At 36.6% G+C, this 13,569-nt stretch overlaps 1 protein-coding gene across 1 annotated transcript in view; it reads left to right on the forward strand.

Annotated features, from left to right (window-relative positions):
- Positions 1 to 9,007: 9,007 nt before the first annotated feature.
- Positions 9,008 to 13,569, forward strand: part of KLB (klotho beta) — a 32,036-nt gene continuing 27,474 nt past the window's right edge. Inside the window, exon 1 of the mRNA XM_040238037.1 lies at positions 9,008 to 9,937. Coding sequence (XP_040093971.1) covers positions 9,200 to 9,937 — 738 coding nt within the window. The 5' untranslated portion in view covers positions 9,008 to 9,199. The remainder of the gene's footprint in view (positions 9,938 to 13,569) is intronic.

The raw sequence follows: 13,569 nt of genomic DNA on the forward strand, positions 1-13,569 counted from the left end.
GCATTGTATTATTTTATTTATATGAAGTACCTGGAGAAGTCAAATTCATATACATGCAGAAAGTAGGTTGGTGATTGCTAGGGGCTGAGGAAAGGGGGAAATGAGGAGTCATTGTTTAATGGGTACAGAGTTTCAGTTTGGGGAGATGAAAGATGTCTGGAGATGGATGGTGATGGTGGCACAACAATGTGAATGTACTTAATGCCACTGAACCGTACACCTAAAAAACATTTCAATGGTAAATCCCATGTATATTTTATCACAAGAAAAATGTTTTAAATATTTGCAAAAAACTACTTCTTCACTTCTTGTGTGATACATCTCCATTTATTTCTAAAGTTTCAACCACTGTTTACACACTGATAGGGCCCACATTTATACTTTCAGAAAAAGATCTTTCCTCAAACTTTAGTCTCAAATAGCTAACTGCACACCAGATATCTCATACCTCAAACTCAAAATGTTAAGAATACCATCTTCTCTTCAAAGTCCTGTGTTCTCACTTTTAACCAGTTGCCCAAGTCAGAAACCTGGGTCACCACTGGCTCCCTTCTCTTCTTTTTTTTTTTTTTTCCCCGCCCCTTCTCCCTCCCTTCTCTTCTAAACGCTCAATATCTAATTGATTATCAAAGACTGTTGGTATTATCTTCTAACTAGTTCTTTAACTCTTCTCTTTCTCTCCATCTTACCCTGCTACATACTATGTTTTGTTCAAGCCAGATCATTTGTCAGATTAATAGACGAGCCTTTTAACCAATCTCCTTGCCTCCAGTATTACCCACTTCCTGCCAGAGTGATTCTCCTAGAGTGAAGATCTGATCAGGGCCCTCCCTGTGGCAGAGGATGCTGGCTAAATACCAAAACGTGTGCTCTCCAATCCACAGCATTGAGTAGAGAGTAGAGTAGGGACAAAAGTGGTGGAGAGGTAAAGAATCTGCCTGCCAGTGCTGGAGATGCAAGAGACACAGGTTCGGTTCTGGGTTGGGAAGATACCCTGAAGTAGGAAATGACAACCCACTCCAGTACTTTTGTCTGGAAAATTCCATGGACAGAGGAGCCTGCGGGCTACAGTGCATGGGGTCACAAAGAGTCGACGTGACTGAGCACGCAAGAGCACCAGAGAATATTGCCCAGTTCACCCTGCCTCTAGAAGTGGCCACAGGACTAGTTTTCTCCACTGCAATGTATTAGAAACTATGTACATCACTTCCAGGCCAAAGCTTGTCAGGTTTCCACTTTCACCAACTGAGTGCAGTGGGTGAGGCCCCTGCGAGGCCTTAGGGGCAACTGACCACACACATAAGCAGTCTGGATCTCTGAATCACTGTAAAGAGCCACCTGACAACTTGGAACTCCTTCAGACAAATGTGTGGCAGATGACCTTCTGTGTGGGCCTTAACTTTGTATTTCTGGGTCTGTCTATACAGTATTACCCTACCTTACATACTTGCTTAAAATATTTTCAATGGCTGCCTATTTCTTTCAAGGTAAAGGCCAAATTCCAGCAACATGGGTCATGAACTTCTTCATTACCTAGTCCCTGCCAATCTCTGCAAATCATTTCTTGCCATTTCCCTCTAACTCTTAGGACCCGGGTGTCCTAAACAACTTGCCAAACGTTTCCATTCCTGGGACTTTAAATATGCTCCTCCATCTACATGGGATAGCTTTTCTCCCTTCTCCCCTCCTCCTTCTGGCTAAATCTTGTCATTCATTCTTCATTTTTTAAGAAAAAAGTAAGAGTTTTCAGACATCTCCACTCAGCCTTCCACTTACATACATACACATGTACACACACACACAGACTCACAATGCTGGATTATATACGACTCCTATGTGCTTCTATGCTTCCCAGGTGGCGCTAGTGGTGAAGAAGCCACCTGCCGATTCAGGAGATGCAAGACATGTGGATTCCATCCCTGGGTCAGGATGATCCCTTGGAGTAGGAAATGGCACACCATTCAAGTATTCTTGCCTGGAAAATTCCATGGACAGAGGAGCCTGGCGGGCTATAGTCCATGGGACTGCAAAGAGTCAGACACAACTGAGTGAGCACAGATGTGTTTCTATGAGATTTGAATCTGTGAATTGAATCAGTGAAAACTGTGACATCTTCAGTTTTAAATTCCAACCTCCAACAAAGTGCTTGGCCATAGGAGATACTCAATAAAGATTTGTTGAATGAAAATAGGTGAATGATTAAATGATGAATTCTGGCTTCTAATATCTTGGTCTCAAAGCCCTCATCCATAAAATAAAGGGTTGACCCAGATGATCTCTAAAGACCCATTCAACTATAAAATTCTGTCATTTGTACAAAGCATTATGAAGTGGTGCTTTGAATGTAGAATTCCTAGAGTGTATAGATCTGCCCCACTCACCTGGTACTTGGCAGACACTATCTAAATTCTCAGACATTTTATGTTTTTTATTCTTTTTTTCCTTGACTAAACTGTAAACTCTTTGAGGGCAGGGATGTATATAGTCCTCTCCTAGGACCTAAGATGGATCCTTTTATGAGTAAAATATTCAAAAAATATTTGATAGTTGTTTACAAAAAAAGAAGCTCCTAGTCTTGATTCACTAAGACATGAAAAATACTTCATAAATTCATAATCTATTTTTGTAAATATTTGGAAATTTTTGTTTCAGTATTGAGTCATTGTCATCATAAAATTTCTTCATCTATTTTTCTCTTTTATTCTTTAAAAATGCCAAGACATGGAAGCAACCTAAGTGCCCATCAACAGATAAATGTATAAATGGATAAAAAAGATGTGGGGTGGGTGGATGTGTGTGTATATATATATATATATATATATATGAGTAATATGAAAGTGAAAGAGGAGAGTGAAAAAGCTGGCTTAAAACTCAACATTCAAAAAACAAAGATCATGGCATCCAGTCCCATCACTTCATGGCAAATAGATGGGGAAAAAATGGAAACAGTAAAAGACTTTACTTTCTTGAGCTCCAAAATCACTTCAGTTTGTGACTGCAGCCATGAAATTAAAAGACGCTTACTCCTTGGAAGAAAAGCTATGACCAACCTAGATAGCATATTAAAAGGCAGAGACATTACTTTACCAACAAAGGTCCATCTAGTCTATTCTTTTTTCCAGTTGTCATGTATGGATGTGAGAGTTGGACCATAAAGAAAGCTGAGCACTGAAGAACTGATGCTTTTGAACTGTGGTGTTGGAGAAGACTCTTGAGAGTCCCTTGGACTGCAAGGAGATCAAATCAGTCCATCCTAAAGAAAATCAGTCCTGAATATTCATCAGGACTGATGCTGAAGCTCCAATACTTCAGCCACCTGATGTGAAGAACTGACTCATTGGAAAAGACCCTGATGCTGGGAAAGATTGAAGGCAGGAAGAGAAGGGGATGATAGAGGATGAGATGGTTGGATGGCATCACTGACTCAATAGACATGAGTTTGAGCAAGCTCTGGGAGCTGGTGATGGACAGGGAAGCCTGATGTGCTGCAGTCAGTGGGGCCACAAAGAGTTGGCACGACTGAGCAACTGAACTGAATTGAATGAGTAATATAGTGGAATATTACTCAGCCATAAAAAGGAATGAAATATTACCATTTGCAGGAACACAGGAGGATCTAGAGATCATCATGCTAAGTAAAGTAAGTCAGAAAAACAAATACCATATGCTATCACTTATTTGTAGAATCTAAAATATGACACAACAAGCTTATTTACAAAACGGAAAGAGACTCAGAGACATAGAAAACAAACCTATGGTTACCAAAGGGAACAGGGGTGGGACACATACCACTGTATATCACTATATATAAAATAGATAAACAACAAAGATTTACATTTTAGCACAAGAAACTATATTCAATATATTCTAATAATCTGTAATGAAAAGAATCTGAAGTTGTATACCTAAAACTAACACAATATTGGAAATCAACTATAGTTAATTTAACAAATTAACTTAAAAAATGCTCAGTATACATTTCAAAATCTAGTCTTTGTTAACAAACTATTTTTTAATTAATACTTTTTCATGAGCAATTATAGTTACAAAGTTTCCATAAATTCCTTCACTCCCTTCCCCCACATTTTTCCTATATTTAACATCTTGCTTTAGTGTGGTATATTTATTATAATTGATAATCTAATATTGATATATTATTACTAACTAAAGTTTATAGTTTATATTAAGATTCACTGTTTATGTTGTAAATTCTATAGGTTTTGATTAATGGGCTCAACATTACAGGAGCCTACAGAATATTTATTTCACCGCCCTAAAAATCCCCTGCAATCCACCTATTCATGCTTTCCTCTCCCCAGTACCTGGCAACCAATAGTCTTTTTACAGCTTATCATATAGTTTGAATCATACTGTATGTAGCCATTTCAGATTCATTCCTTTCACTTAGTAATTGCATTTAAGGCTCCTCTATGTCTTTTCCTCGCTTGATAGCTCATTTCCTATCACTGAATAATATTCCATTTACCACAGCTTTGTTTACCCATTCACCTATTGAATGACATTGCTTTCAATTTTGGGCAATTATGGATAAAGCTTCTATAAACATTTAAGGTAAGGTGAAGTCGCTCAGTCGTGTCCGACTCCTTGTGACCCCGTGGGCTGTAACCTACTAGGCTTCTCCGTCCATGGGATTCTCCAGGCAAGAATACTAGAGTGGATTGCCATTTCCTTCTCCAGGGGATCTTCCCGACCCAGGGATCGAACCCGGGTCTCCCACATTGGAGGCAGACGCTTTAACCTCTTTTATGTGCATGTTTTTGTGGGGACATAAATTTTTAATTCATTTGGGGAAATACCAAGAAATGGTGTGACGTGATATGATATATTACCGAATGCAATATGGTAAAAAATGTGGGTGGTTGTTGTTATTGTTGTTTAGTTGCTAAGTCATGTCCGACTCTTGCGACCCCATGGACTGCAGCCCACCACGCTTCTCTGTCCATGGGATTTCCCAGGCAAGAATACCAGAATGGGTTGCCACTTCCTTCTTCAGAAGATCTTTCTGATCCAAAGATCAAACCCATGTGCAGATTTATGACCAATGAACCAGGGAAGCCAAAAATGTGGGTATTTTCTTATAATTTTAAGTATTGGTTATAGTTTTTATTACATCATTATAATCATACTGATTATTCATTTTATTGTCTGAATTTTTTTCAGTTTTTTTATCTTTAATATTTTAATTTTACTACATATTCTTTGAAAATGTTAATAATAAACATCTCATCAAATGGACATTTCATGCTTTAGGTAATTATTCCCCTATGAATGAATCTTTAAATTATTTCTAATTTCCCTCTGTCATAAATAATGCTGTTATAAAAATATTTGCACACACAGCACTTTATATATTTTTAATTAATTTATTATACATCAGAGATCACTGGATTAAAAGATAGAATAAAATCTAAGATTCATGATATATTAAAAATTGTTTTCCATGAGTATTGTGCAAATTTATATTCTAATCAGCAATGTCTTACAACCTCATTAATGTTGATTTTTATTACTTACATATATTTTTGATAATTTTATAAAAGAAAATGTTGTATAGCAATTTTTGTAAGTGCTTTTAATTACCAGTCATTAAAATTTTTTCATTAGCTACACAGTTATAATTTCCTCTCTTGTATATTTTTTTACTCATGTAGTTTACCCATTTATTTATTTTTCTTATTGAGTTGCAATGAATTACTTATATAATAAAAAGTTGGCCATTACCTTTCTAGATTTGCTCATTTTTCAAGTTTGTTATTAGCTTTTCAATTTTTTATTTTTTCAAATATTTTAATTACAAATTATGTATGCTCAAATATATATATCATCCTATAAACCATAAATTTATATAATTTCATTTTTACTTCTGTTTCCTTCTAGATTTCTGTGGCACCATGTGGCTTATGGGATCTTAGTTCCACGACCAAGGATTGAACCTGAGCCCTCAGCAATGAAAGTGCAGAGTCCTAACCGCTGGACTGCCAGGAAATTCCCTATGTATACATATTTTTTACTGTGGTAGAATACACATAACATAAAATTTACCATCTTAAATTTCTGTGGCTGTATATTTTTGAAATAAATATATTTATGAGGTTCTGAATTATTACATTTAAAAATTTTAGTAATCATTTCATAATATATATATATCAAATCATTATTGGTACACCTTAAACTAAAACAATGTTATATATCAATTGTGTGCGTATGTGGTCAGTTGCTCATTCATACCTGACTCTTTGCAACACTTTGAACTGTATCCCCCCAGGCTCCTCTGTCCATGGAATTTCCCAGGCAAGAATACTGGAGTGGGTTGCCATTTCTTACTCCAAGGGATCTTCCCCGTCCAGGGATCAAACCTGCATCTCCTGCATCTCTTGCATTGGCAGGTGGATTCTTTACCACTGCGCCATATGGGAAGCCCTATATGTCAATTTGGTCTCAATAGACCTAGGAAATTTTAATTTTAAAACAGGGAACTAATTGCATCAACTCCATTCATTTAACAGACAATGATTAAGCATTTACTCTGATAAGATAAAAATTTAAATAGATATTCTTACAGTCTAGTAAGAGAGACAAACAGTTCTGGGATTATATGATAAGTGCAATGATAGAGGTATGCATAGTATATCATTGCTACATTCCTTCATTCAACACAAGTTTAGGCCCCGGATATTCAATAGGGAACCAAACAGTAATGCTCTTGTTTTTAAGACAGAGATTACAGTCAAACAAAAGATACAGATAAATGTAGTGTATGTTAAGTGTCGTAACAGTGAAAACATGGGCTGCCATGGGAACACAGAGAATATTCATTTAAATCAAATCAGAGTGGCTATTTTTCCTCCTGACCTGCCTGAGGATCAACCTCCATCATGAATGTCACTGTAACCATCTGGACCAGGAAGTTCATGACCAAACTACTGCCTCAGTAGAAACAAATGTTCTTCACCCTGGGGACACAGCAGTGCCTAAGACAGAAAGTCAGGAAAAACTAGCTAAAATGTATAAAACTGCATGAGATGTCATCTTGGTATTTGGATTAAGAACCCATTTTATGGTGACAAGACAGTTGATTTACAATTCCTTAGATTACATCCCCAAAAATGAACCCAGACACAGACTTGCAAGACGTGGCCTGTATGAAAAGAAGCATACCTTAAGAAAACAGCCAAAGGAATGCAGGCACAGAATGAAGTCAGGACTGTAAGGCCAATGGTGACACTGGCAAAAAGCAAGCTGGAGCCTGGACAACAGCTGGAGTAGGTTCTGCAGATGGAGTGATTTTACCTGCAGTGACTGAAGATTTTTTTCAGGACAGGGCCAATAAACTAAAACCTTCTTAAAATCTAAATTTAAAAATAAATAAAAAAAAAAGGATGTGACGAGTCCACCTGCCAATGCAGGTGGGTACAGATTCAATCCCTGATCTGGGAAGATCCCACATGCCGCAGAGCAAATAAGCCTGTGTGCCACAGCTACTGAAGCCTGTGCACTGGACAGCCTGTGCCCCACACCAAAAGAAGCTACTCCAATGAGAAGTCCGTGCGCTGCAACTGGAGAGCAGTCCCTGCTCGCTACTACTAGAGAAAACCCCAAGCAACAGCAAAGACCCAGCACAGCCAAAAATAAATTAATAAACAAAATAATTTTTAAAAATAAAATCCAATGGGGGAGTCAGAAAGGCTTTCCAGAAGATGTACTGAAGTTTTGCAGAATGGGTAGACCAGAGCTAACTGAAGTGGGGAGAGCACATCTATGCAGAGAGCACACAGACCAAGGCACAGGGGTAGGGGCAATGGATGTGTGCAGAGCTCATTAAAGGCTGTTACAGCTGCAGAGAAGAGGGTTGCGTGTGGTTAATGGGTGAGAAATGAAGGTAAACATGTAGGCAGGAGCCAGAACTTAGTGTCTTCTATGCTAAATCCTTGCACCACTTTCTGAATAATAATCACTTTTCACATAGAAATAAGAGTGATGTTCATTGAGCACTTACTATGTGTCTGTCTATTCAAAGTGCTTTACATGTATTATCTCACAATAATTCAGGTAGTCGATACTATTATTATGCCTTATTGTACATGAAAAGAAACTGAGGTGCAGGAAGCTGAAAACCTTGTCCTCAGCCACACAACCATTAAACTCAGGCAGTCTAACTGTAGAGGCCAAACCATTAACCATTCTGCCTCTCACTAGTATGCTTCAGATTTTTAAAATTTTAACTAATGACCAAATAACCAAGGTCACTTGGAGGCTATAGGTTCTCTACAATACTTATTTCTATTTATTCTTATTCCAGACAATGCTCTTTAAATTTTATATTTTCATATCTGAAGGTAGTACACAGCATCACTATTTTCTTTTTCAGGTTTTTTTTTTTTTAGCAATTATTGTGTATTTATTCTTTAAGTGAATTTCCACAATAATTTTGTTGAACTAAAATTTGGGATCAGAGGACTTTGGTTAAAAGTGCATTAAATGTATAAATTAAGTTGGAAATTATTCAATGTTTCCACCCAGAAAGTGCTGTATATTTCTTCCTTCATTTTTTAATTTATAAATACATTTTTAAAATGTTCTTAAAATAAACAGTAGTTAAGATTATTCTTAAATGTGTTATAATTTTCATGGATGTATAATATCTTATGTTTTCTAATTCTTTATTATTGGCATATAGGAATGCTGTTTATTTGTCCATAAAATTGCTTGTTCTGAAATGTGAAACATAAAATTACCACTCAAAGCCTACAAAAATAGAAAAGGTATACACTTTACTCAATAATGTCCAAAACATCCAGAAAAGATTTTCATCACTATGAAAGTCGACAAAGAAACTATGGCATTTCCTTCCTTGTTTATATATAAATTATACACTTGAACTATTTGTCACTGATGCATTTCCATATAATTTTTCCAATAATAAGAGAGAAGGCAACATGCTGGTGAGTGCAATAGGGCCACCTCCCTCAAATTACGTTGCTCTCCCTGACCCATCCTAAGTCTCACAGTTCAAGCTAATCATTGACAGAGCTTTACAATCACAAGCTTTTATACTGAAGCGTTGATAAGACAGTCTAGCAGTTAGAGGCAAATGAAGCCAGGCTGTGCAGCATGATCTCCAGGGAATGAATGGATTTTCTTCAGCACCGATGAAAGAAACATACGCTATAGGAAAACAATGTCCAGCGGGGGACTGCAAGGATCTGTCATCCTGTCAGCGTTTATTCTCCTACGAGCAGTTACTGGATTCTCTGGAGACGGAAGAACTATATGGTCTAAAAATCCTAATCTCAGTCCGGTAAATGAAAGTCAGCTGTTTCTCTATGACACTTTTCCTAAAAACTTTTTCTGGGGCGTTGGGACTGGAGCATTTCAAGTGGAAGGAAATTGGAAGGCAGACGGAAAAGGACCTTCTATATGGGATCACTTCATCCATACACACCTTAAAAATGTCAACAGCACGAATAGTTCCAGTGACAGTTACATTTTTCTGGAAAAGGACTTATCAGCCCTGGATTTTATAGGCGTTTCTTTCTATCAGTTTTCAATTTCCTGGCCAAGGCTTTTCCCAGGTGGAGTAGTATCGGCTGTCAACGCAAAAGGTCTCCAGTATTACAACACTCTTCTCAATGCTCTGGTACTTAGAAACATTGAACCTATAGTTACTTTATATCATTGGGATTTGCCTTTGGCTCTCCAGGAAAAATATGGGGGGTGGAAAAATGAAACCATAATTGATTTCTTCAATGACTATGCCACATACTGTTTCCAGACGTTTGGGGACCGTGTCAAATATTGGATTACAATTCACAACCCATATCTAGTCGCTTGGCATGGGTATGGGACTGGTATCCATGCTCCTGGAGAGAAGGGAAATTTAGCAGCTGTCTACACCGTGGGACACAACCTGATCAAGGTACTGTACAGCTGACTTCATAGTATACTTTCAGAATATAAAGAGCAGGAGTTTAAAAGAAACTCTATGAAAATGTATGTTTCATTTAAATAATTTTTTATTGAAATCAGCTCAACTAATTTTAGTCTAATTCACAAGTTCTGTCCTCAGATTTCATACTTAAGGTAGTGCATGTTTTATTACTGTATTAACCCAATTATTTTCCTTAAATATTGCACTTTTTAAATTAACTATTTTTAAATCTACAGCTGTACATCAGAAAGTGAGAATATGAGTTTACTTTCATTCTGTGGAAAGCCAGTCCTTCATAAATTTAATTGTTGAAACCCTTTTTCTGACCATATGCAACCAATTCAGAACTTAATGTTAAGGCATAACCATTTCAAATATGTATTTGTTGTTGATATTGCTATTCTTAGTGATATTTAGCAATAATGAGGTAGATAAATGTTAACTAATTGATAATACATATTAAATGCAAGAATTGAAATAAATGTATTCCACAGTTGATTTTGTGTTACATGGCAGAAAAGATGAGACTATTTGTTCTAGGAGTTAAAATTAAACTAGTAATATAACAACTGGAAAGAAAATGTTCTACTAAGTGTTTTAAAGGAGTATATTTCAAAACCTAGAGTTTATGTTGGGAAATGCTAAAATGATTAAAAGAATAGTGAAATGTAAGCAAAATAATAGCTAATATTTATTGAGAGCTTATTATTTACCACAAATGACATTAAGCATATTATATGTATTATCATATTTAATCCTCATAATAACCTTATTAACTAGGTCCTTTATTATCGCCATTTTAAAGATGAGGTACCTGAAGCTTAGTGAGATTAAATAAGTTGCCCAAGGTTACAGAGTAAAATGAGCTGCTGTGACCATGAAATTTATAAATTACAACATTATTAAACACAGAATATCTATATTAAGGATATTTTTAAAAGAGCAATCTTTTAGGAATTTTCAAGTTTTGTCTTATATTGAGGCTAATTTCTAGAATCAGGCTTCACTTTTTAATCTAAATAGTTTACTTGGAAAAATAAATTACTCTGGACACCTGCTACATTTTGAAAATGAAAAAAGCTTTACTAGTAGGGTTTCATAATGTGCTAGGAGAAGTAATTTGATGTTTTAATAATCAAATGTTAAATATATAGAAACAGAAAAATGTATAGGAACATAAAATTACTCCATGTCTAAATTTTCACATACAAAAATACCTGTTAACCCTTCTTTCCTTTTTGAACTTTTTGGATTATTGTACATGTGCATTGCACTATGTTTCAGTCACACCTGCCCTTGCAGTTCAGTTAACATATTGCACTACAATCTCAAGGTCATTTATGTATCTTTGACTGTACTTGTATACAGAACAGATATTAATGTATGGGTATACTGTGATTTGGCAAATAGACCTCAAAGGGGAGAAAGCATACAGCTATTAACTATGAAGATTATGCATATATATTTTAGAAAAATATTTCTTTTATTTATTTAAATTATTAAAATAATACATGCTCGTGTAAATTGAGATATAAAGTGAAAAAGTTAAATTTATCCCTCCCTCTGCACCTGATAATCCCAAACTCAAGGAAACTACTGTTAGTAGTATATCATATAGTCTTTATAAAGCTTTCTATGCAAATATACACATGTACATATATGCTTATTTAACCTTTTTATAAATAAAAATATTCTAAATTGTTAAAAAGTTTTTGGTCACCTACCCGGAAAAATGTTAACAATTAGAATTTTCATGAATATGTTTCAGTGGTTAATTTAAAGCCCTAAAAACTATCTGATAAAAACACACAGAAAAAAAGTTTTAATTAACAAATAGATACTGTTTCCAAACTTATTCTATCAAAGCTATATTTTCAGATATTTTTCATTTTCCTCTAATTTGAAATAAACTCTGTCTTTAACATAAAATTAGATAGTAAGATAATTTTTATTGTTTAAAATAAAAGGATTACATTTTAATTATTTTCCAAATAATTACTTTTATCCCTTTAAGTTTCTAAATCACTGACCTACATAAGGAGCATGAGGGGTCCCTTGCAATCAGTCAGAAAGTGAAATCTACTGCATAACCCAGTGACTTATAGCACCAGAGAGAAATCCTGCAATAGTTTGGCAGCCCAGGGTGAACTAGATTTTCTCATTTACCCCCTCTCTCACCTTCCTTTAACATAGAAAAGATTCATTTGATATTTTATGTTGCAATGAAGTATTTCTCCCTTATTATGCCAACTTGTGACCCAGAAGAAGCATTTCTTTAGGCTTAGTTTTTTGTCCAAGAACATTTATCGAGTTAAAAAAAACAACTAATATAAAACTAAATTCATAAGTCATTTATAGACCACTTTATTGCCCAGTCCTCAGATACTGAAAAGATTTCACAGTGGCTCTTTGTAGCCTTTCTAGTTCCAGGATGATGTTGAAAACACCATCTCAGTCTTAAATGTTCTGGTTTGCAGGAAACCTGAATGGTCTAGCCAGTCCTGAGACTGCCCTGGAATCTAGATTTCACTTTATTGAATATCTGGGGATTACCTTAGAGCAAGCTAAGTCTCGGGTAAAAATCTGCCACAATGATACCTACTAATAGATGCTCCACTTTGAGTTTTTAACATTTGGACAGAAAGAGGGTGCATTCTTTGGCCTTGACCATCTCTAAACACTGTAATCATAGCTTTAAATATTTCTATGATTTTTACAACAACCTTCCCAGGTACCTATTGTCATCTCTGTTTGTACAACGACATTTCTACCAAGCATCATGTCACTCCTTTGCATAAAATCCATTAGTGGCTTTCCAAAATTTTAGGAATGAAGTCACAAGTTTTCAAAAGATCTTCAAGACACAACCCCAGCCTCCATTTCCTCCCTCCTGGCCACACTCCTGTCCCCATCAGTAAGGCTAACCCCTAGTACCCTACATTCCATAATAACACACTACTAGGAGTGCTTTGTGACAGGGAAACTCGCTCAGTCGTGTCTTGACTCTTTGGGACCCCATGAACTGAAGCTCACCAGGCTCCTTTGTCCATGGGATTCTCCAGGCAAGAATACTGGAGTGGGTAGCTGTTCCCTTCTCCAGGGGATCTTCCCGACCAAGGGATGGAACTCGGGTCTTTCCTATCACAGGCAAATCCTTTACCGTCTGAGCCACCCCGGAAGCCCAAGAGGGTCTTAATTTTATGCTACCATTCCTCTCCACCGAGAAGGCAACGGCAACCCACTCCAGTACTCTTGCCTGGAAAATTCCACGGATGGAGGAGCCTGGTGGGCTACAGCCCATAGGGTCGCAAAGAGTCGGACACGACTGAGCGACTTCACTTCACTTCACTTCCTCCTCTCCACGCAGCCTCTGTGCGTGCGTCCTAAGTCTGCTAGCGCTCTATCCAGCTAGAATGCCCTTCTAACTCCCTGCTTTATCCATCTAATGTCCTTCAAGACTCAACTTCGGCAGTCTCCACTGCTAAGTTCTCAACTCATCAGAGTTAGTGCCCCTCCTGAGGGCTCCCATAATAAGACATGTTTGCTTCAATCATAGCACTTCTTTCATGTGGTATTTTTCCATCTCCCTCGACTAGCCTGAGAGTTCTTTACAAGGAGAG

The sequence above is a fragment of the Oryx dammah genome, unplaced genomic scaffold (genome assembly GCF_014754425.2).
Source record: "Oryx dammah isolate SB20612 unplaced genomic scaffold, SCBI_Odam_1.1 HiC_scaffold_3, whole genome shotgun sequence".
Classification (NCBI taxonomy): domain Eukaryota; kingdom Metazoa; phylum Chordata; class Mammalia; order Artiodactyla; family Bovidae; genus Oryx; species Oryx dammah.